This window comes from Lethenteron reissneri, chromosome 35 (assembly GCF_015708825.2).
Source record: "Lethenteron reissneri isolate LAM-NWPU_2019-01 chromosome 35, ASM1570882v1, whole genome shotgun sequence".
Lineage (NCBI taxonomy): Eukaryota > Metazoa > Chordata > Hyperoartia > Petromyzontiformes > Petromyzontidae > Lethenteron > Lethenteron reissneri.
In genome coordinates this window covers 13,480,216-13,501,108 of record NC_083813.1, presented here as the reverse complement: position 1 = coordinate 13,501,108, position 20,893 = coordinate 13,480,216, and the positions used below count along the sequence as shown (strand labels likewise).

Genomic DNA, 20,893 nt, shown 5'->3' with positions numbered 1-20,893 from the left:
CTCGTTCTTGACACCCCCTCAATGTTGAACCCTGAATCTCCAATCAAGAACCCTGCCAACTGTAACCGAGAATCGATGAACCCCCAAATGCTGAACTCCAAGCCCTGCACCTCACAGTCCCCACCCCTGACCTACCTACCCTGTGGGCCGGTGCGTGTGTGTGTGGGGCTGTCCGAGTGTGCGTTCCCCACTTGTGGCAGCATCATAGCAAGGAGTTCTCTCTGAAGCCACTTTGCGCAGCATGAAGTATATTCTCTCCATGGTTTTCTGTACACATTTGGTGCAATTTAGTCCTGTACAAATAATCATTTTATAATAAATTGCTGCTGTAATCATAACCAACGGTGTGTTGTGTTGTACTTATCGTGCACCTCGAAATACATTTGAAATGTGCACCTGTGATGGGTTGGGAGCCCCAGGATGTGCGCGAGGGGCCGCCCAGCGCGAGCCGGTGAAGGGCAACACGTGACGTGGACACAATGTCCACCCTGACCTCCATCCATCCCTGCTCAACCTCCCTCCACCTTCTCTACCTCCCCCTCTCTATTCCGTACGCATCCAATTCAGCAGAAGTTAGGCGCTCCCTTTACAGCCTCCCACCCCCCACCCCATCTAATCACACCAGGAGGAAACGGCCCCCCTCTTTCTTGGAAGTGGTCGTTAGCGGTTCTGCATTTACGGGTTCTGCGTTAACGGCCGCGTGGGACGGGGGCGGTGCTGGGTTCAAAGTGCTGCTGTTAATGGCCCGCGACCTCTGCCCGTCGTGAACCGCACGGCATTCCTCGCATAGTTCGCATTTGCCCGGAGAGGCCTCGCCCTGCGTTTGAGGACACATCTGCTGGGCGGTCGTTTTCACGTCTGTGTTTTGCGGTGGCGGTGCCGAGCGTGCCGGCGGTGGGCGGCCAGGCCGACGCATGGAAGTGGCTGCAACACGGTGGTGGGACGCTGTGTCACCGCCGGCTCCAACGGACACAAAGTTGACAGCAGCCCAGCTGGGAGGATGGACACACGGCAACCATGACGGTGATGCTCGAGGAGTACCGGCGACCATACTTCTACCGGCGTCATTCTCGGTAATCGTTCCGATGATGCCAGCTTCCGGGCGGTGCAGAAGCAGAAAATGCTGACGGACTCATACTAGCGCATCCCGACGATGGCCGTAGGCTGCAATACCTCGCTGCCTTCCTCCTTTTCTGTCCCACCAGGTCATCCTTGTAAATGAGACGCATCCCGGTCTCTTGAGTTATCACCTGGTCACACAAATTCACTTAACTTGCACCGGACGATTTATAGGCTTTTTTGGCCAATCATGGTGAACCAAGAGAATCACACCAGAGGTTAAATCAATGAAAGAATTATGAGCGATCAGTTATACCAATGAGACAAAGCTCAGAGCAGGAGGCATGCTGTCATCATGTAGGCCACTTCCTGATCCTATTTTAAATGTAAGGCTTACTGATAGTTATTAAAATGTATAAATCAATCTCAGCCAAGGACAGCCGTCCTCCTTTTGTGAAGCCGCGTGGGAGTAAACCCCGATTGCCTGGGGTTCCAGGGTGGCTCCACGTGGAGGTCGTCGATCGTGGAATTGAGAGACCGTGAATCGCGTGCAGCTCCGCCGCGTTGGCTCACGCGGTGGCTCAGTGGCCACCCTGGTCGCCAAACACGCGGGCGATGTCGGCGTTGTGAGGGTTCTCGGGGCCCAGGACGTCGGGCCAGCGCTGCGTGATCTCGTCCCACAGGATGCCGGCCATCAGCGCCAGGGCCGTCTGCGAGACACGGACACGGACCCGGCACAAGTGCGGTGCCCTTGCAGCGTGCGCGCTCTCGGTGCACACGGGGACGTGCGCACAGCGCATACGTGTACACGCGGGCTCTGCCTACTCTGAGAATGTGCAATATGTATACTCTACATGTGTACGCACACCTCCGGTACACGCGTACTCTCAATAAGCACCCTGCACACAATCTCCGTACAAGTGCTCTTGGGGCATACGCTCAGGGAAAATCACTTTCAGATGAACTCGCCCCTGTAATAGGCATTTCGAGTTTTCACCACTGCCTCAGGGCTATAGAGAAGAGATGAGCTTCGCATTGAATGCTCGTTTGAGCAGCAAATCACTTGCACTTATTTAACACAACTACACGCACACACCCGTGTGTGCGTGCGTGTGCGCGCGCACACAAAACAATGCAACGGCAACAACTGCCGTTGGCCACTCGGTGGTGATTATGTTACCACAGCACTTGTGCCAGGCGAGGTGCACTTTGAGGCTCTCACGTGACGTGTCGAAAGCTCGCTCCTGGTTAGAGGGTCATGGGACAGACCCAGGTGCTAGGAATTGACTGATGTGCCAGGCTAGGTGCAAGAGGTCATGGGTTGAGCGCCTGAGAAGACTGCCAGTCGTACACCACCTGTGCTCCCCCTCACACCACGGGGCATTCAACACACTGCTAGGGACAGTGCTGTCAGGGAGCGCCTCTTGAGGAGGCCGGCACGGCGCACACGAAGGGCGCCTCCGGCACGCACCGCGCCTCCTCTCGGCTCGCGTGCGCTGCTGCCCCCACCTGGTCGGGGTGGAATCCGTCGACGGCCTCGATGAGCTGCCAGGCCTCCCCGCCCCTCCGCACCCATTCCTCGGCCACTGCGAGAGATCGGCACCGGGCGTTAGTGGCGCGGACGCTCGGCGGGGTCGGGGCAAAGGTCTCGATCGGTAAACGGGTCTCAGGAGCTGGGTGGTCGCACGCGCGTGGCCACCTCGACACGCCGGCGTTGGCACAGACGGGCACGTCTGGGGGCACGTCTGGGGGCACGTCTGGGGTCCCCACGCCACGGCCCAGCCCTGGCGCCACAGGGAGACGCTGCCGCGAGCCCACCACAACAACAACGACAACAACAACAACAACAATAACGACGACGGGGCTGCTGCTGTTGTTGTGGGCTCGCGGCCGCGACAGTGTTAACGGCGTCGCAAGCCGGTGCATGGGGATGGAAGCAAGGGGGGGCATGGATTGGGGTTAGTTCGGATCAGATCTGGGGTGATGTTTGGGACATAGTTGTGGTTTTGAATAGGGTTAGGATTTGGGTTAGGAGTTAGGATTTTTTTATGGATTGGATTGCGTTAGATAAGGAAGAGTGTTGGACATAGATAGGGTTAGGGATACTCTGTAGGTAAGGGATGGAGCTAGGATTATGGATAATTTTGAGAAGAGGGTTAAAGATAGGATTACGGTTGGAGTGAGAGGTTCAGTATTGGTTTAGGGATCTATGTTCGGGTTGAGATGGGGATAAGGTTGAGGTTATGGTTCAGGTTAGGGGTTCGTGTTGGGCTTTAGAGTTGGGGTTACTGATTGGCAGTGGCCCCCGGTCTTTCTAAGCAGCAGCGATTCACACGACAGGGACCCTGCCGCGGCCCCACCAACGCTCCCCTTCCATTGAACGTCGTGGCCCAATCCCCCAGTTCCCACGTGGACGGCTTCAGTAAAGATCAAGTCACGCGAGGGGCAGTAACGGCCCTCGTGTACGTCAGTCTCTGACACGCGCGTGTCCGCGTGAGTGCGTGGGGAGCGGCAGTCACGCGCTTTGCGCTTTGCGCTACCAAACAGGCGACCCGAGTTCGGTTCCCGCTCGTGGCCAACACCGGTGAAATGTATCTGCACCGGTCCTGGGTCTCCCCTTGGTCGACTTCGCCTCAAATACGTCGTTGATGTGGCGTGTAAACATTATAACTGGGGAGACAAAGGCGGCCGGGCATGGTGCTGGCCACCCACCCCCTCGAGTATCTTGCCGGCCTTCATAGGTGCTCACTAAAAGCAAAAATATGTTAATCCTCTACGAGGGATCTTTGTCTTTGTGCTCACTCTTGGCGAGTGGGTACTCCACGTAGTGAGCGTCGAAGTTGCTGAAGCTGCGAGTTGCGGAAATCTTCTCCAACACCGACGACAGCTGCTGCGCTCTCTGACAGCAGCGACGGTCAGATCACAACACAACACAACATAGCCAGCAACACAACACAATACAACATAGCCAGCAACACAACACAACACCACACAGCCCGCAACACAACACAACACAGCCCAACAACACAACATAGCAAGCAACACAACACGACACAACATAGCCAGCAACACAACACAACACCACATAGCCAGCAACACAACACAACATCACACCACCTTGCTGTGTAGTCTGTACGTTCTCTGCCTGTTCTGCACCCACACACAATGTGACCGGTATTGGCCAAATAACCCTGACGCATCACCTGCAACCTACTGCATCGGGGCTACGCACAGCAACAACATCGGCCGCTTCACAGGACTCTCCTGAAGGAGGCTGGAGACTCGGCGAGGCTTTGCGGCGACGACGACGAGTTAATGGTTGTGAGCGGTGCGGTCTCCGTGCGTGGCGCTCACCTCGGAGGTGGCGTCACGCAGGGACACGTTGGCGCTCATCCACCCGGCGCAGGGGCTGAGCTGCACACAGCACACGGCAGTGTCACCACTCGTGCTCGGGCCCCCCCCCACGCCTCCCCCAACGCCGCCCCCCACGCCCCCCTCCCCCCACGCCGCCCCCCCCACGCTGCCCCGCCCACGCCGCCCCCCCACATTGCCCCCTCCCCCACACCGAAATTAGCGAGAATGCAAACGCCCCGCGTAGGCCGTGCGGCTGCCCGCATGACGCTCACCTGCAGGCAGTCGAGGAAGGCGTAGGCATCGGCGTAGGTGACGTCGCCGTTCCACAGCCCTGCACGGAGACGAGGAGCCACACATCAGGGGTGGCCGACACCGGAAAACAGTCCGCCACCACCACCACCGCCACCACCGCCACTACCACCGCCACCGCCACCACCACCGCCACCACTGCCATCACCACAACGACCAACACCAACACCACAACGACCACTACCATCACCACCACCACCACTGTCATCACTACCGCCGCCACTACCATCACCACCACCACCACCACCACTGTCATCACTACCGCCGCCACTACCATCACCACCACCACCACTGTCATCACTACCGCCGCCCCTACCCTCACCACCACCACCATACCGCCACCCCTACCATCACCACCACCACCACTGTCATCACTACCGCCGCCACGACCATCACCACCACAACCACTACCGCCGCCGCGGTGACCGCACACCACATGTAAGGGGATTTGGATCAATGAGCTGTGGGGGGGAGGGGGGGTGGCACTTGAATTATAATTCCCTGATGGTGCAGGGGGCAGCACCTACGAGTTATAGGAACAGCGCCCATGAGATGTGAAGGGCAGCACCCACGGTAGTGGCATATCTGTCGAGGGTACAGGCGGTGCAACTGCCCCGGGGCCCGTTGGCCCTGGGGGGACGCGCGCTCCAGGCTGCGACAAAGGGCGGCGGGCGGCGCTCGGGACTCCGAGCCGAGCGCCGAGCGCCACCGTGTGACGGCACTCGCCGACGGGGTGCAGGCGACCGTGCAGGTGGTCCCACAGGAAGCGGCCGTCGGCCAGGCCGGTGAGGAGGACGTGGCTCCCGGGCGGCAGGGCCTTGTCGAGGGCCGCGAGGGCGGCCAGGGCGTTCTCTCGCATCTCCTCCGGCGTCGTCATCGCAGCCACCGTGTCCCGGGCGCTGCTCACGCACGCACGCACGCGGTGATCGCTCACGCACGGAGGTGACAGTTTTGAGCAATGCAGCTGCTGGAGGAGGGGGGAGTGGAGGGGGGAGGGGGCGTCACTTGTTGCAGACGTCGTTGCCGATGAACGAGTAGACGAGGAGGGCCGGGTGGTCGCTCTCGTTCCGGGAGAAGCTGCGAGGAGAGAAGCAGCGCACTGAGTGAGACAGAGCCCGTGAGGTCACACCACCACCATCATCGTCAACACCACCACCATCATCGTCAACACCACCACCATCATCGTCAACACCACCACCATCATCGTCAACACCACCATCATCGTCAACACCACCGCCATCATCGTCAACATCACCGCCTTCATCGTCAACACCACCACCATCATCGTCAACACCACCACCATCATCGTCAACACTACCGCCATCATCGTCAACACCACCGCCTTCATCGTCAACACCACCGCCATCATCGTCAACACCACCTCCATCATCGTCAACACCACCGCCATCATCGTCAACACCACCGCCATCATCGTCAACACCACCTCCATCATCGTCAACACCACCGCCTTCCAGTGCAGCACAAAATTGCCAGCTCCTCATGAACCCGGACCCTCATTTACCCGGCTCCCTCATCACCCCGGCTCCCCGGAGAATCCCCTCACCTCGTCAGGGAGTCCTTGGCGGTGGAGGACGCGGCTCCTGCACTCGACACACCGGGGCCACGAGTTACGCGGGGGTCACGTGGAGGTCACGCGGGGGTCAGGCGCCTTGCTTCGCCCGCTAGGCCCCGGCGAGCCGGGGTGGCCTGGAGTCGGGTGTAACGGGCCAGGACGTGGCCACGGGATCCAGAGCGCTCTCCTCGGCTCTCGCGTTCGCGCCGCGTTAAACCGGCGCTGCGTCGGTCTGATCGGCACCACCCGGCAAACGGTTGTCCGCACCATGGGGGGCGCTGCCCCCCGTTGTGCCGGTGGCTGCAAGGCGGAGCGAAAGGGTCGGCGCGGCCTCACGACCGGGCCACCGCGGCCTCACGACCTGGCCACCGCGGCCTCACGACCTGGCCACCGCGGCCTCACGACCTGGCCACCGCGGCCTCACGACCTGGCCACCGCGGCCTCACGACCGGGCCACCGTGGCCTCACGACCTGGCCACCGCGACCTCACGACCTGGCCACCGCGGCCTCACGACCTGGCCACCGCGGCCTCACGACCTGGCCACCGCGGCCTCACGACCTGGCCACCGCGGCCTCACGACCTGGCCACCGTGGCCTCACGACCTGGCCACCGCGAGGCCGCGAGGTTTGTAAATCGCAAGAGCACGAAGACGTGAGAGTGATACTGTGAGGGTGACACTGTGAGAGTGACACAGACTGCGATGGTGCCACTGACACAGTGAGACTGTGATATTGGCTCCTCCACCCCATGTGACACACACTGACCGTTCACCGCAAGGTTCTGGAGGTCTCTGTGGTTGCACCGGTTCCTCTCCCTCAGCCGCAGGTACAACGAGTCCGTGGGGGACCTGGTACGGCGCACACCGTGACGAGGACGCGCTGTTAGCCGTGACGAGGGCGCGCTGTTAGCCGTGCCGCCGCGCCTTGTCGCGTCAGCTCACGTGACCGTGTCGTGCCGTGTCATGTCGCGGTGCGTTGCGTCTTCAGGTTGTGTTGTCACGGTGTGTTCAATTATGTTGTGGCGAGTTGCGTTGTGTTGAGTTGCGCTATGTGACATTGTGTCACACGACGTTGTGGTTTGTATTATGGTGAGTTATCGTGTTGTTGTGTTAAGTCAAGTGTTATTTTGTTGTCTCGCCGTATTGCGTTGAGTCATGTTGTGTTGTTGCTCTGTTGACCAGTAGCGTGTTGCGGCGTTCATTCGTGTCGTGTTGACGTCTCACGTTATGGAGGCCCAGCTGGAGTTCATGAAGCCTGTGAAGGCCGAGAGCTGTGGCCAGTCCAGCTCGTTAGCGAGGGCAACGGGGAGGTTTGAGAACGCCTCCTGCACACGGACACGGGGACTCGGTCAGCCTCACAGTGTCACCCAGTGTCACCAGTGTCACCCAGTGTCACGGTGTCACAATCTCACTGTCACAATCTCACAGTGTCTCAATTTCACCGCCTCACGTTACTCACAGTCTACAGTGCGATGTGGTTGCTGGTGGTGGTGCTGGTTGAGATGATGATGTGTTGATGGTGGTGGTGAAGTGAAGGATGACGTGGGTTGCTGGTGATGATGATGAAGCCTCACGGGGGAGAGGAGTTCCCCGGTCATCCACGCGGCAGGGATGTGGAAATGGGCTCCGGCCGAGTCCCCCAGGAGCACGAGGCCACGCGGCCGAGAACCTGCGGCGAGGGGCAGCACCGGCCACGCTCGCCACCGCTCACCACGCTCACCACCGCTCGCTCCCCACCACCACTTGCCACGCTCACCACCGCTCGCTCCCCACCACCACTCACCACGCTCACCACCACCACTCACCACACTCACCACCGCTCGCTCCCCACCACCACTTGCCACGCTCACCACCGCTCGCTCCCCACCACCACTTGCCACGCTCACCACCGCTCGCTCCCCACCACCACTTCCCACGCTCACCACCGCTCGCTCCCCGCCACCACTTCCCACGCTCACCACCGCTCGCTCCCCGCCACCACTCACCACGCTCACCACCACCACTCACCACCACCACTCGCCACGCTCACCACCGCTCGCTCGCCACCACCACTCACCACGCTCACCTCCGCTCGCTCCCCACCACCACTTGCCACGCTCACCACCGCTCGCTCGCCACCACCACTCGCCACGCTCACCACCGCTCGCTCGCCACCACCACTCACCACGCTCACCACCACCACTCCCCACCACCACTTGCCACGCTCACCACCGCTCGCTCCCCGCCACCACTCACCACGCTCACCACCACCACTCACCACCACCACTCGCCACGCTCACCACCGCTCGCTCGCCACCACCACTCACCACGCTCACCACCGCTCGCTCTCCACCACCACTCACCACGCTCACCACCGCTCGCTCCCCACCACCACTCACCACGCTCACCACCGCTCGCTCGCCACCACCACTCACCACGCTCACCACCGCTCGCTCCCCACCACCACTCACCACGCTCACCACCGCTCGCTCCCCACCACCACTCACCACGCTCACCACCGCTCGCTCGCCACCACCACACACCACGCTCGCCACCGCTCGCTCCCCACCACCACTCACCACGCTCGCCACCACCACTCCCCACCACCACTCACCACGCTCACCACCACTCGCTCGCCACCACCACTCACCACGCTCACCACCGCTCGCTCCCCACCACCACTCACCACACTCGCCACCGCTCGCTCACCACCACCACTCACCACACTCGCCACCACTCGCTCTCCACCACCACTCACCACGCTCACCACCGCTCGCTCCCCACCACCACTCACCACACTCGCCACCACCACTCACCACGCTCACCACCACTCGCTCGCCACCACCACTCCCCACCACCACTCACCACGCTCACCACCACTCGCTCGCCACCACCACTCACCACGCTCACCACCGCTCGCTCGCCACCACCACTCACCACACTCGCCACCGCTCGCTCCCCACCACCACTCACCACGCTCGCCACCACCACTCCCCACCACCACTCACCACGCTCACCACCACTCGCTCGCCACCACCACTCACCACGCTCACCACCGCTCGCTCGCCACCACCACTCACCACACTCGCCACCACTCGCTCTCCACCACCACTCACCACGCTCACCACCGCTCGCTCGCCACCACCACTCACCACACTCGCCACCACTCGCTCTCCACCACCACTCACCACGCTCACCACCGCTCGCTCCCCACCACCACTCACCACACTCGCCACCGCTCGCTCCCCACCACCACTCACCACACTCGCCACCACTCGCTCTCCACCACCACTCACCACGCTCACCACCGCTCGCTCCCCACCACCACTCACCACACTCGCCACCACCACTCACCACGCTCACCACCACTCGCTCGCCACCACCACTCCCCACCACCACTCACCACGCTCACCACCACTCGCTCGCCACCACCACTCACCACGCTCACCACCGCTCGCTCGCCACCACCACTCACCACACTCGCCACCGCTCGCTCCCCACCACCACTCACCACGCCGGCCACGCCCACTCGCCGCCGTTTCGCCACAACGTTCCCCGCCTCCACTCGCCACCACTCTCACCATGCGGTCATCAATCTCGCATCTCGCTCACGAGCACGCGCCACACTCGCTGCTCGCATCACACTCGCGACACCCTCGCCGCCACGCTGACACTCACCATGCCCTCGCCACCAGAATCGACAAACTGCCACCGAGGTTAATCAAACGCGTCACTGACGGGCGCGCCACGCACCCTGGCGGTCTCGCTGCGGTGCGCACGGCGTCTCCTGCCGCCTTGCGCTGGTTGCAGGCCCTGAGCATTCAACTCGGACACCGACACAAACGGTGGCTCCCCCCTCCCCGCGTGCCATACGACAGAAGGAGACGATAGCAGCCCAAACCCTGAGCCCTGCGCTGTCCCGATGGCGCTCGTGTTCGGTCGGTGTCAGGGTCAGAGGCAAGGTTTGGGGTCAGGCTGGTGGCTGAGGTCAAGGGTGAGGCTTGGGTCAGAGGTAGGGGTTGAGCACAGAGGTAGGGGCGCAGGTCAAGGGTGAGGGTGAGGCCGAACGCTCCTCACTTTCGCAGAACTTCTTCTCGTAAGCGACGCCGTCTGCCGGGTCCACCCCCTGTGCCCCGCACACAAAGACAAAGGTGCCCGTATAGCCTTAACAGACTGTTGGGGCAAGTGATGTTAGCAAGCCGGCATGGCACATAGTTGGGTGGGTGGTCAGCACCACGCCCGACCGCCTTTGTCTCCTCAGTGGCGATATTTACACACCGCATCAAGTAATCATTTCAGGCTGATTCCAGGATCAGTTTAGATTAGCGTCACTGTTATTGACGATGAGGGTGACATGAATTAAGGTCGCCGGGTTTATAGGGCAGTGAGCTAACTACTATGCCACCACTCCCCACAGATATTACGACACTTATTGTCCACCCAGAGGTGTTACTGCCTACTGGGGTGAGGGTGAGTGATGGTGAGTGATGGTAAGTGAGGATGGAGTATTGGTGATGGCAAGTGAGAGCCATGATGGTAAGTGGGCTGAGTGAGGGTGAGTGATGGTGAGTGATGGTGAGTGATGGTGATGGCAAGTTAGAGCCATGATGGTAAGTGGGGTGAGTGATGGTAAGTGGGGTGAGTGGGGTGAGTGATGGTGATGGTGAGTGATGGTGAGTGGGGTGAGTGATGGTGAGTGATGGTGAGTGGGGTGAGTGATGGTGAGTGGGGTGAGTGAGGGTGAGTGATGGTGAGTGATGGTGATGGTGAGGGTGAGTGATGGTGATGGTGAGTGATGGTGAGTGATGGTGAGTGATGGTGATGGTGAGTGATAGTGAGTGGGGTGAGTGATGGTGATGGTGAGTGATGGTGAGTGAGGGTGAGTGGGGTGAGTGAGGGTGATGGTGAGTGATGGTGAGTGATGGTGATGGTGAGTGATGGTGAGTGATGGTGAGTGAGGGTGAGTGAGGGTGAGTGATGGTGATGGTGAGTGATGGTGAGTGAGTGATGGTGATTGTGAGTGATGGTGAGTGGGGTGAGTGATGGTGAGGGTGAGTGATGGTGAGTGATGGTGATGGTGAGTGATGGTGAGTGGGGTGAGTGATGGTGAGTGATGGTGAGTGGGGTGAGTGATGGTGATGGTGAGGGTGAGTGATGGTGATGGTGAGTGATGGTGATGGTGAGTGATGGTGAGTGGGGTGAGTGATGGTGATGGTGAGTGATGGTGAGTGGGGTGAGTGATGGTGAGTGAAGGTGAGGGTGAGTGATGGTGAGTGATGGTGATGGTGAGTGATGGTGAGTGGGGTGAGTGGGGTGAGTGATGGTGATGGTGAGGGTGAGTGATGGTGATGGTGAGTGATGGCGATGGTGAGTGATGGTGAGTGGGGTGAGTGATGGTGAGTGATGGTGAGTGGGGTGAGTGATGGTGAGTGATGGTGAGTGATGGTGAGTGTGATGCGAGGGCTGATCCTCCTCACCCAGATGCCGTTGCAGTTCGAGTCCTCGAAGGCGTCCTGGTTTCTTGGCCTGAAACAAGATGGAGAGTGTAGACCCCCATACGCAAGCGAACGCATGTGGGATAACCCTCCTCCCCCCTCCATGTGTGAGGACTCGATGGATGGCCCCTAGTAAGGTGGAGGTGGAGGGTGACGAGGTGGAGTGAGATGGTATGCACCTGCGGCCGGGGTGCACGTCTGCGCTGCGGTCCACACAGTCTCTCCCGCGCCAGTGGGAGCCGCGGAACACCTGGGGGGGTGGGGGGGGGCGAGAGGGGGAGCAGCGGGGATACAGCCAGCGTGGGTGTCTGCCGAGCAGCTGTGCGCGTTCCAAGATGACGACGACGTTGATGACGACGTTGACGACGTTGACGACGATGTTAACGACGTTGACGACGATGTTAACGATGTTGACGTCGATGTTAACGATGTTGACGACGATGTTAACGATGTTGACGACGTTAACGATGATGTTTGTTCAGGACACTCACAGGGACGGTGCTGAAGAGGTCCCCATCACCATCTTGAGCTGGGATGTGATGAGACCAGGACCTGCGTCAAATACATCATCATCGGCCGTGATCTATCCTCGCGGACTCACGGCGTCATGACCCCCAACTCGCCACCCGGACACAAGACGCCAATTTCGTAGTCCCGTCTAATTGACACACGACTGATGAACGCCACGCGCATCTCATGAGCACGACACATCTAACACAACCAATCAACGCAAGAGCTACTTAACATCACCATCCGATACAGTGGCGGCACCGGTAACTTTTCACAACGTAGTCGCTCATTTTGGTCAGGACCTACACATTGGGGGAGTGGGTGAGTGGGCGGAGTGACCTGCGGTGCGGTGGTGGTCGCGGTGTGGGAGCGAGTGGACTGTGGTCAGGAGTCGAGATCTCTGGTGGGGCTGCGCGTACCTCCGAATGAGCTTGCAGAGATCTCGGATCTTGGGGAGGGAGCAGATTCCCGACAGCTCCAGGAATTTCTCCTAAGGGCGACGCGGGGTCAGGGCGACGCGGGGTCAGGGCGACGCGGGGTCAGGGCATCACGAGCCAACCTCGCCCACCCGGGCTCCAGAACAGGAGCCTGCGTGGCTCGGCGACCCAACGACCCGGTCAATGACCCCCAGTCCCCCAGTGACCCCGACCTCTTACCGGCACGGGGGAGCCGGGCGCCAGTCGTCTCGCCACCTCCACGGCCTGGTGCAGGCCTCCCTGCACGCAGCACGGCGGCGGGCAGGGGGACACGGGTCGCCATGAGACGACGGGGGGGCGGGGGGGACGGCTCCGTGTCCCGCTCACGCGGGCACCGCCGCACGTTTAGTTTGCCGTCCTTGCCCCGCACCTCCGATCATCATACATACGGCGGTGCACGTCTCCCGTTTACATCGCCAAGCCAGCGGGAGGGATTCCACATTCCCATGGCGGGGGCGAGTCTCTCCGCAGGACGACCACCGTGGATGTTCCCCACAAAGCGGTGCTCATTTTATTGTCCTGGATGGACGCCGTTGCCGAGTGCGGAAAGCAACGCAGCTTGGTGATTACGCCGAGAGACGGAGAGAGGAGCACCCAAGGTAAGAGAAACACGTGGACTTGGGCAGCACGAGTCGTGGCGAGAGAGGTGGATGGCCGTTGGCAGCCAAATGAGGCGATGAAACCGTATCGCGAGCAAGAACGAGATCAGGCGCCCACGAGGGATGGTGGCGGCGTGGGATGGCCTTCATGAAAACAGTGGGGAGACCGTGGGTGATGCTGTTGATGACAATGAGTGCATGTTCAGGCTGCTGTTGTTGTCGTGCGGAGTCGGGCCCCACCCTGGGCAGAGGGAACACGTGGCAGAACGCCTCTCCAGGGTCCCGCCGGCACAAGGCGAGCGCGTGGCACACCACGTCCGGCGTGACCTCCGTGTTCAACCTGCATACAGCGCCGCACACACAGCGCCGCACACACCACAACCTCCACCACACACAACGCCACACACACCGCAACCTGCACCACACACACCGCACACCGCAACCTCCACCACACACAGCGCCGCACACACCACAACCTGCACCACACACAGCGCCACACACACCGCAACATCCACCACACACAGCGCCGCACACACCACAACCTGCACCACACACAGCGCCACACACACCGCAACCTCCACCACACAGCGCCGCACACGCCACAACCTGCACACCACACAGCGCCACACACACCGCAACCTCCACCACACACAGCGCCACACACACCGCAACCTCCACCACACACAGCGCCGCACACACCACAACCTCCACCACACAAAGCGCCGCACACACCATAACCTCCACCACACACACCACACACCGCAACCTCCACCACACACAGCGCCGCACACACCGCAACCTCCACCACACACAGCGCCACACACACCACAACATCCACCACACACACCGCAACCTCCACCACACACCACACACCGCAACCTCCACCACACACAGCGCCGCACACACCGCAACCTCCACCACACACAGCGCCACACACACCACAACCTCCACCACACACACCACACACCGCAACCTCCACCACACACACCACACACCGCAACCTCCACCACACACAGCGCCGCACACACCGCAACCTCCACCACACACAGCGCCACACAAACCACAACCTCCACCACACACACCACACACCGCAACCTCCACCACACACACCACACACAGCGCCACACACACCGCAACCTCCACCACACACACCGCAACCTCCACCACACACACCACACACAGCACCACACACACCGCAACCTCCACCACACACAGCGCCACACACACCACAACCTCCACCACACACACCACACACCGCAACCTCCACCACACACACCACACACAGCGCCACACACACCGCAACCTCCACCACACACAGCGCCACACACACCACAACCTCCACCACACACACCACACACTGCAACCTCCACCACACACAGCGCCACACACACCACAACCTCCACCACACACAGCGCCGCACACACCACAACCTCCACCACACACACCACACACTGCAACCTCCGCCACACACACCACACACAGCGCCACACACACCGCAACCTCCACCACACACAGCGCCACACACACCGCAACCTCCACCACACACACCACACACCGCAACCTCCACCACACACAGCGCCGCACACACCACAACCTCTACCACACACAGCGCCACACACACCACAACCTCCACCACACACAGCGCCACACACACCACAACCTCCACCACACACAGCGCCGCACACACCACAACCTCCACCACACACAGCGCCGCACACACCGCAATCCTCCACCACACACACCGCACACCGCAACCTCCACCACACACCGCACCCTACACCACACACAGAGCCGCACACACCGCAACCTCCACCACACACACCGCACACCGCACCCTACACCACACACCACACCCTACACCACACACAGAGCCGCACACACCGCAACCTCCACCACACACACCACACTGGACACACACCATACTGGACACACACCACAAACACACCAAACCACACACAACAACCAGGGCCGGATTAAGATTGTGTAGGCCCCTGGGCTACAGGTATTGTGACGCCCCCAGTAATATTTTAAAAGGAAACAAAGTGAAAGAAAAATACAAATGTATTTTTACAAGGCTAACAACAAATAAAATTCAGCACTCACAAAACGAAACAACTTTTCACTTCGTCTCTGGAGGCCCCCTCCAGCTGGCGGAGGCCCCTGGGCTGCAGCCCCTGAAGCCCCCCCCCCTACGCCTTGATCCGGCCCTGACCACAACTCGCCCATTCACTCACTAATGTACTCGCCCACTCAGCCACTCATGCACTGGACCATGAACCTGGTACTCACATCCATTTGATGCTTGGCCCGAACACCTGGAGCAGGATCTGGCACGAGGCTCGGAAGTTGTGGGTCTCTGTGGGAAATTAGTGCAGGTGACGCAGGTGGCACGTGTTGGTGACGCAGGTGGCACGTGTTGGTGACGCAGGTGGCACGTGTTGGTGACGCAGGTGGCACGTGTTGGTGACGCAGGTGGCACGTGTTGGTGACGCAGGTGGCACGTGTTGGTGACGCAGGTGGCACGTGTTGGTGACGCAGGTGGCACGTGTTGGTGACGCAGGTGACACGTGTTGGTGACGCAGGTGACACGTGTTGGTGACGCAGGTGGCACGTGTTGGTGACGCAGGTGGCACGTGTTGGTGGTGCAGGTGGCACGTGTTGGTGACGCAGGTGGCACGTGTTGGTGACGCAGGTGGCACGTGTTGGTGACGCAGGTGGCACGTGTTGGTGACGCAGGTGGCACGTGTTGGTGGTGCAGGTGGCACGTGTTGGTGGTAGCTGAGGCGGCACGTGTTGGTGGTGGTGCAAGTGGTACGTGTTGGTGGTGGTGGTGCAGGTGGCACGTGTTGGTGGTGCAGGTGGCACGTGTTGGTGGTGGTGCAAGTGGTACGTGTTGGTGGTGGTGGTGCAGGTGGCACGTGTTGGTGGTGCAGGTGGCACGTGTTGGTGGTGCAGGTGGCACGTGTTGGTGGTGGTGCAGGTGACACGTGTTGGTGGTGCAGGTGGCACGTGTTGGTGGTGGTGGTGCAGGTGGCACGTGTTGGTGGTGGTGCAGGTGGCACGTGTTGGTGTTGGTGGTGGTGCAGGTGGCATGTGTTGGTGGTGGTGCAGGTGGTACGTGTTGGTGTGTTCTCACCAGGTAGCACCCCACACACCCTCGCCATGGCGCTCGAGATGGAGTCGTTGTGAATCTCTGACAACTGCTGCACCATGCCCACCGCGATCACGCAGCCTGGACACGGTGGGGATTGTTGGTGAGCAGTGGTACAATTACCACTCAAACACTCACCAATTCTCACCATGGCTCACCAAAACAACCACTCAACAGAGCTCACGAACATTCACTAGCACCAGTTGGCATCAACGAGGAGCACCACAACTCACCACAGCCCACCACAGCCCACCACCACTCACCAATGCTCACCACCAGCACCACAGCTGCACCTGGAGCCGCAGAGCCCACCCAGGTTGAGTGAGTGGGGTGAGGGGTGAGTGGTGAGGCGCGAGTGAGATAAATGGGGGTGCGAGTGGCGTGTGGTGAGCGGTTTGGCATGAAGCGTGAGGAGTTGTGAAATTGAGAGGTGGCGAATGAGGTGAGTGGTGAAGAATCCCCAAACTTACCCAGGCACCCGAAACCACCATTCACTCCGGGTCCCAGCCTCGACCCCGGCTCGGGGGTGGCGCAGGCGGCCAGGGGGAGCAGGGGGAGCAGGGGGAGCAGGAGGAGCAGGGGGAGCCGGGCCATGTCCCCTGAGACTCCGGGTGACGCTCCTCTGGGTGTGACCTGTGGAATCACTCGGCGGCGTGAGAGAAACTGGGCGACGTCCCCGTCGCTGTCACCCCGAGGGGGGGTAACGCGGGTGGTGCCCGGCAGGCACAGAGCGCGAAACCCGTGAGTGTGTACGTGTGTGCGTCAGTGTCTGTGTGTGAGTGTGTGCGTCAGTGTCTGTGTGTGTGAGTGTGTGTGTCAGTGTCTGTGTGTGTGTGCGTCAGTGTCTGTGTGTGTGAGTGTGTGTGCGAGTGTGTCAGTGTATCAATGGGAATGTGTGTGAGTGTGTGTGTCAGTGTCTGTGTATGTGAGAGTGTGCGTCAGTGTATCAATGGGCATGTGTGTGTGGTTGGAAACATTTAGGCTGGCCTGCCTACGATCCATCCTGGGTTTAACCAGGCTGGATTGTGTGAGGAGCTCACAAATCCTTGAAAGATCTGGGCAAAGTCCCATCGGTGAGCTCCTCTGGCAGGCAAGGCTGCGTTGGCTGGGTCATGTAGCCCGCATGCCCAGCCACCGCATGCCTAAACAGCTTTTGTTTGGCCGGATCGAGGGGGATAAACGGGCGCGGCACGGGCTACAGAAGAGATGGAGTGATGTGGTACAGGAGGACGTGGAGCTGAGTGGACTTGCCGATGACCGGTACCAGCGGTGTCAAGATCGGCCTCAGTGGAGGAGGCTCGTGAAGGACGCTGCTACTGGGCAGTTGGAGGCAGTCGCCCTCCAGCAACAACGGAGGGCGGAGGAGCGACGCTCACAACAACGAGCGGAGCGCCGGGTGGCTAAAGCACAGCAAGTTGGCACAGTAGGGGGCACAGGTGGTGCATCAGCCAGTCATCTCGGTCATCTCAGTCAGTCGACCCGTGGCACCTGCTGGGTCTGCGCCGTGACCTCCTGCCAGCTGGCGTTCGACACTTCACGTGGCCTCAAGGTGCACTTAGCCTGGCACAAGCGTCGTGGTGACGTCACCGCCACCGAGTGGCCAATGGCGGTTGTTGTTGTTGTTGTTGTCTGTGTGACTGAGAAGAGTTCCATGAGGCGGCAGGGACCGGCCCGGGTCCCCCCCACAAATAATGCCGCAAACAGCTGCAACACAACCCCACAGGCCGATACGCACCGATCGAGATCTCTACACACCAATCGAGGCCCTATATACACTCAAAGTCATGTTTCCACTAATATACCTCAATTACAATGAACGTCAGTACACAGCACTGATCTTAAACAGCAATAACGCAAATGGAGTTGAGCGGTCACTCGAGTTCAATTCCCAAACACGGCTAACATCAATGGGCAGTGTGCCAAGAACCGTTCCTGATCTCCCCCCTCCCCTCTCCACCAACGCGCACTGACCGGCGTGGTGAAGTATGGACAAGTGACCCTGACACATTGCCTAGTTTATCCATAGAGCAAAGACTTGACCTCATCACAACGTGGTACTCACTTTATTAACCTTGCAAGGATGATGGGCTGTGTCGACTAACACCCAGCCACGACCCCTCACAGGGACCCGTGGGGGCCGGGTCCCCCTCACCCCCCTCACCCCCCACCCCCTCACCCCCTCACCCAGTCCCCCCCTCACCCCACCCCCTCACCCCCTCACCCAGTCCCCCCCCTCACCCCCCACCCCCTCACCCCCTCACCCAGTCCCCCCCCTCACCCCCCACCCCCTCACCCCCTCACCCAGTCCCCCCCCCTCACCCCCCACCCCCTCACCCCACCCCCTCACCCCCTCACCCCCCACCCCCTCACCCCCTCACCCAGTCCCCCCCCTCACCCCCCACCCCCTCACCCCCTCACCCCCCACCCCCTCACCCCCTCACCCCCCACCCCCTCACCCCCCACCCCATCACCCCCTCACCCCACCCCCTCACCCAGTCCCCCCCCCTCACCCCCCACCCCCTCACCCCACCCCCCTCACCCTCTCACCCAGTCCCCCCCCTCACCCCCCACCCCCCTCACCCCCTCACCCCCCACCCCCTCACCCCCCACCCCCTCACCCAGTCCCCCCCCTCACCCCCCACCCCCTCACCCCCTCACCCCCACCCCCTCACCCCTCACCCCACCCCCTCACCCAGTCCCCCCCCCCTCACCCCCCACCCCCTCACCCCACCCCCTCACCCCCTCACCCCCCACCCCCTCACCCAGTCCCCCCCCTCACCCCCCACCCCCTCACCCCCCACCCCCTCACCCAGTCCCCCCCCTCACCCCCTCACCCCCCACCCCCTCACCCCCTCACCCAGTCCCCCCCCCTCACCCCCCACCCCCTCACCCAGTCTCCCCCCTCACCCCCCACCCCCTCACCCCCCACCCCCTCACCTCCTCACCCAGTCCCCCCCCTCACCCCCCACCCCCTCACCCCCTCACCCCCCACCCCCTCACCCCCTCACCCCCCACCCCCTCACCCCCCACCCCATCACCCCCTCACCCCACCCCCTCACCCAGTCCCCCCCCCTCACCCCCCCACCCCCTCACCCCACCCCCCTCACCCCCTCACCCCCTCACCCAGTCCCCCCCCTCACCCCCCACCCCCTCACCCCCTCACCCCCCACCCCCTCACCCAGTCCCCCCCCTCACCCCCCACCCCCTCACCCCCTCACCCCCACCCCCCTCACCCCCTCACCCCACCCCCTCACCCAGTCCCCCCCCCTCACCCCCCACCCCCTCACCCCACCCCCTCACCCCCTCACCCCCCACCCCCTCACCCAGTCCCCCCCCTCACCCCCCACCCCCTCACCCCCCACCCCCTCACCCAGTCCCCCCCCTCACCCCCTCACCCCCCACCCCCTCACCCCCTCACCCAGTCCCCCCCCCCTCACCCCCCACCCCCTCACCCAGTCTCCCCCCTCACCCCCCACCCCCTCACCCCCTCACCCCCCACCCCCTCACCCCCTCACCCCACCCCCTCACCCAGTCCCCCCCCCTCACCCCCCACCCCCTCACCCCACCCCCTCACCCAGTCCCCCCCCTCACCCCCCACCCCCTCACCCCCTCACCCCCCACCCCCTCACCCCCTCACCCAGTCCCCCCCCTCACCCCCTCACCCCCCACCCCCTCACCCCCTCACCCAGTCCCCCCCCCTCACCCCCCACCCCCTCACCCAGTCCCCCCCCCCGGGCCCTGCTCTGCCCCGCGTCTCCGCTGATGTTTATCAACAGAATGTTCCCAAACACGGCTGTGTCACGCAGATCACGCGTCCCCGCCTTTCCGTGTCCCCCATCCCCCCCCCGAGTGTTCGTGCTCCCTGTGTCTCAGTGTCCCCGTGTCTCTGAGTCCCCGTGTCCTCGTGTCTCTGAGTCCCCGTGTCCCCGTGTCTCCGCGAGGCTGTCTCTCACCCCGTGTCTCCGTGTCTCCCCGTGTCTCTGTGTCTCTCTCACCCCGTGTCTCCCCCGTGTCTCCCCCGTGTCTCTGTGTCTCTCTCACCCCGTGTCTCCCCCGTGTCTCTGTGTCTCTCTCACCCGTGTCTCCCCCGTGTCTCTGTGTCTCTCTCACCCCGTGTCTCCCCCGTGTCTCTGTGTCTCTCTCACCCCGTGTCTCCCCCGTGTCTCTGTGTCTCTGTGTCTCTCTCACCCCGTGTCTCCCCCGTGTCTCTGTGTCTCTCTCACCCCGTGTCTCCCCCGTGTCTCTGTGTCTCTCTCACCCCGTGTCTCCCCCGTGTCTGTGTCTCTCTCACCCCGTGTCTCCGTGTCCCCGCGTCGTCAAATCTCAGGGGGCGGGGCGAGGGGGCGGGGCGAGGGGGGTGTTTGGGGGACTCCGCGCATTTCCTCTTTC

The 20,893-nt window shown here is 61.8% G+C and overlaps 1 protein-coding gene across 4 annotated transcripts; it reads right to left on the bottom strand.

Annotated features, from left to right (window-relative positions):
- Positions 1–330: 330 nt before the first annotated feature.
- AOAH (acyloxyacyl hydrolase) lies at positions 331–20,832 on the bottom strand. 4 transcript variants are annotated; one of them, XM_061565852.1, is made up of 22 exons: positions 20,796–20,832; positions 16,975–17,137; positions 16,490–16,585; positions 15,643–15,709; positions 13,594–13,693; positions 12,935–12,994; positions 12,698–12,768; positions 12,260–12,320; positions 11,948–12,018; positions 11,751–11,799; positions 10,351–10,399; positions 7,869–7,963; positions 7,519–7,619; positions 7,061–7,143; positions 6,287–6,323; positions 5,728–5,799; positions 5,449–5,621; positions 4,686–4,744; positions 4,414–4,473; positions 3,862–3,958; positions 2,569–2,645; positions 331–1,769 (listed from the first exon to the last, which is right to left on the bottom strand). In XM_061565852.1, the coding sequence occupies exons 2-22, from the start codon at positions 17,096–17,098 to the stop codon at positions 1,641–1,643; spliced, it is 1,731 nt and encodes a 576-aa protein (XP_061421836.1). In that variant the 5' UTR covers positions 17,099–17,137; positions 20,796–20,832; the 3' UTR covers positions 331–1,640. The 4 variants fall into 4 exon arrangements, with proteins under 4 accessions (XP_061421836.1, XP_061421839.1, XP_061421838.1 ...); XM_061565855.1 differs by lacking the exon at positions 20,796–20,832 and adding an exon at positions 20,763–20,778; XM_061565854.1 differs by lacking the exon at positions 20,796–20,832 and adding an exon at positions 20,458–20,465.
- Positions 20,833–20,893: the final 61 nt, after the last annotated feature.

Excerpts from the sequence above, each read along its gene's own strand:
- AOAH (XM_061565852.1), bottom strand. The coding sequence starts at position 17,098 with ATGGCCCGGCTCCCCCTGCTCCTCCTGCTCCCCCTGCTCCCCCTGCTC. Across the intron at positions 12,769-12,934 it reads CGCCCGGCTCCCCCGTGCCG|GAGAAATTCCTGGAGCTGTC; the intron begins GTAAGAGGTCGG and ends CGTCGCCCTTAG. Across the intron at positions 6,324-7,060 it reads CCAGAACCTTGCGGTGAACG|GAGCCGCGTCCTCCACCGCC; the intron begins GTCAGTGTGTGT and ends TGTCGAGTGCAG.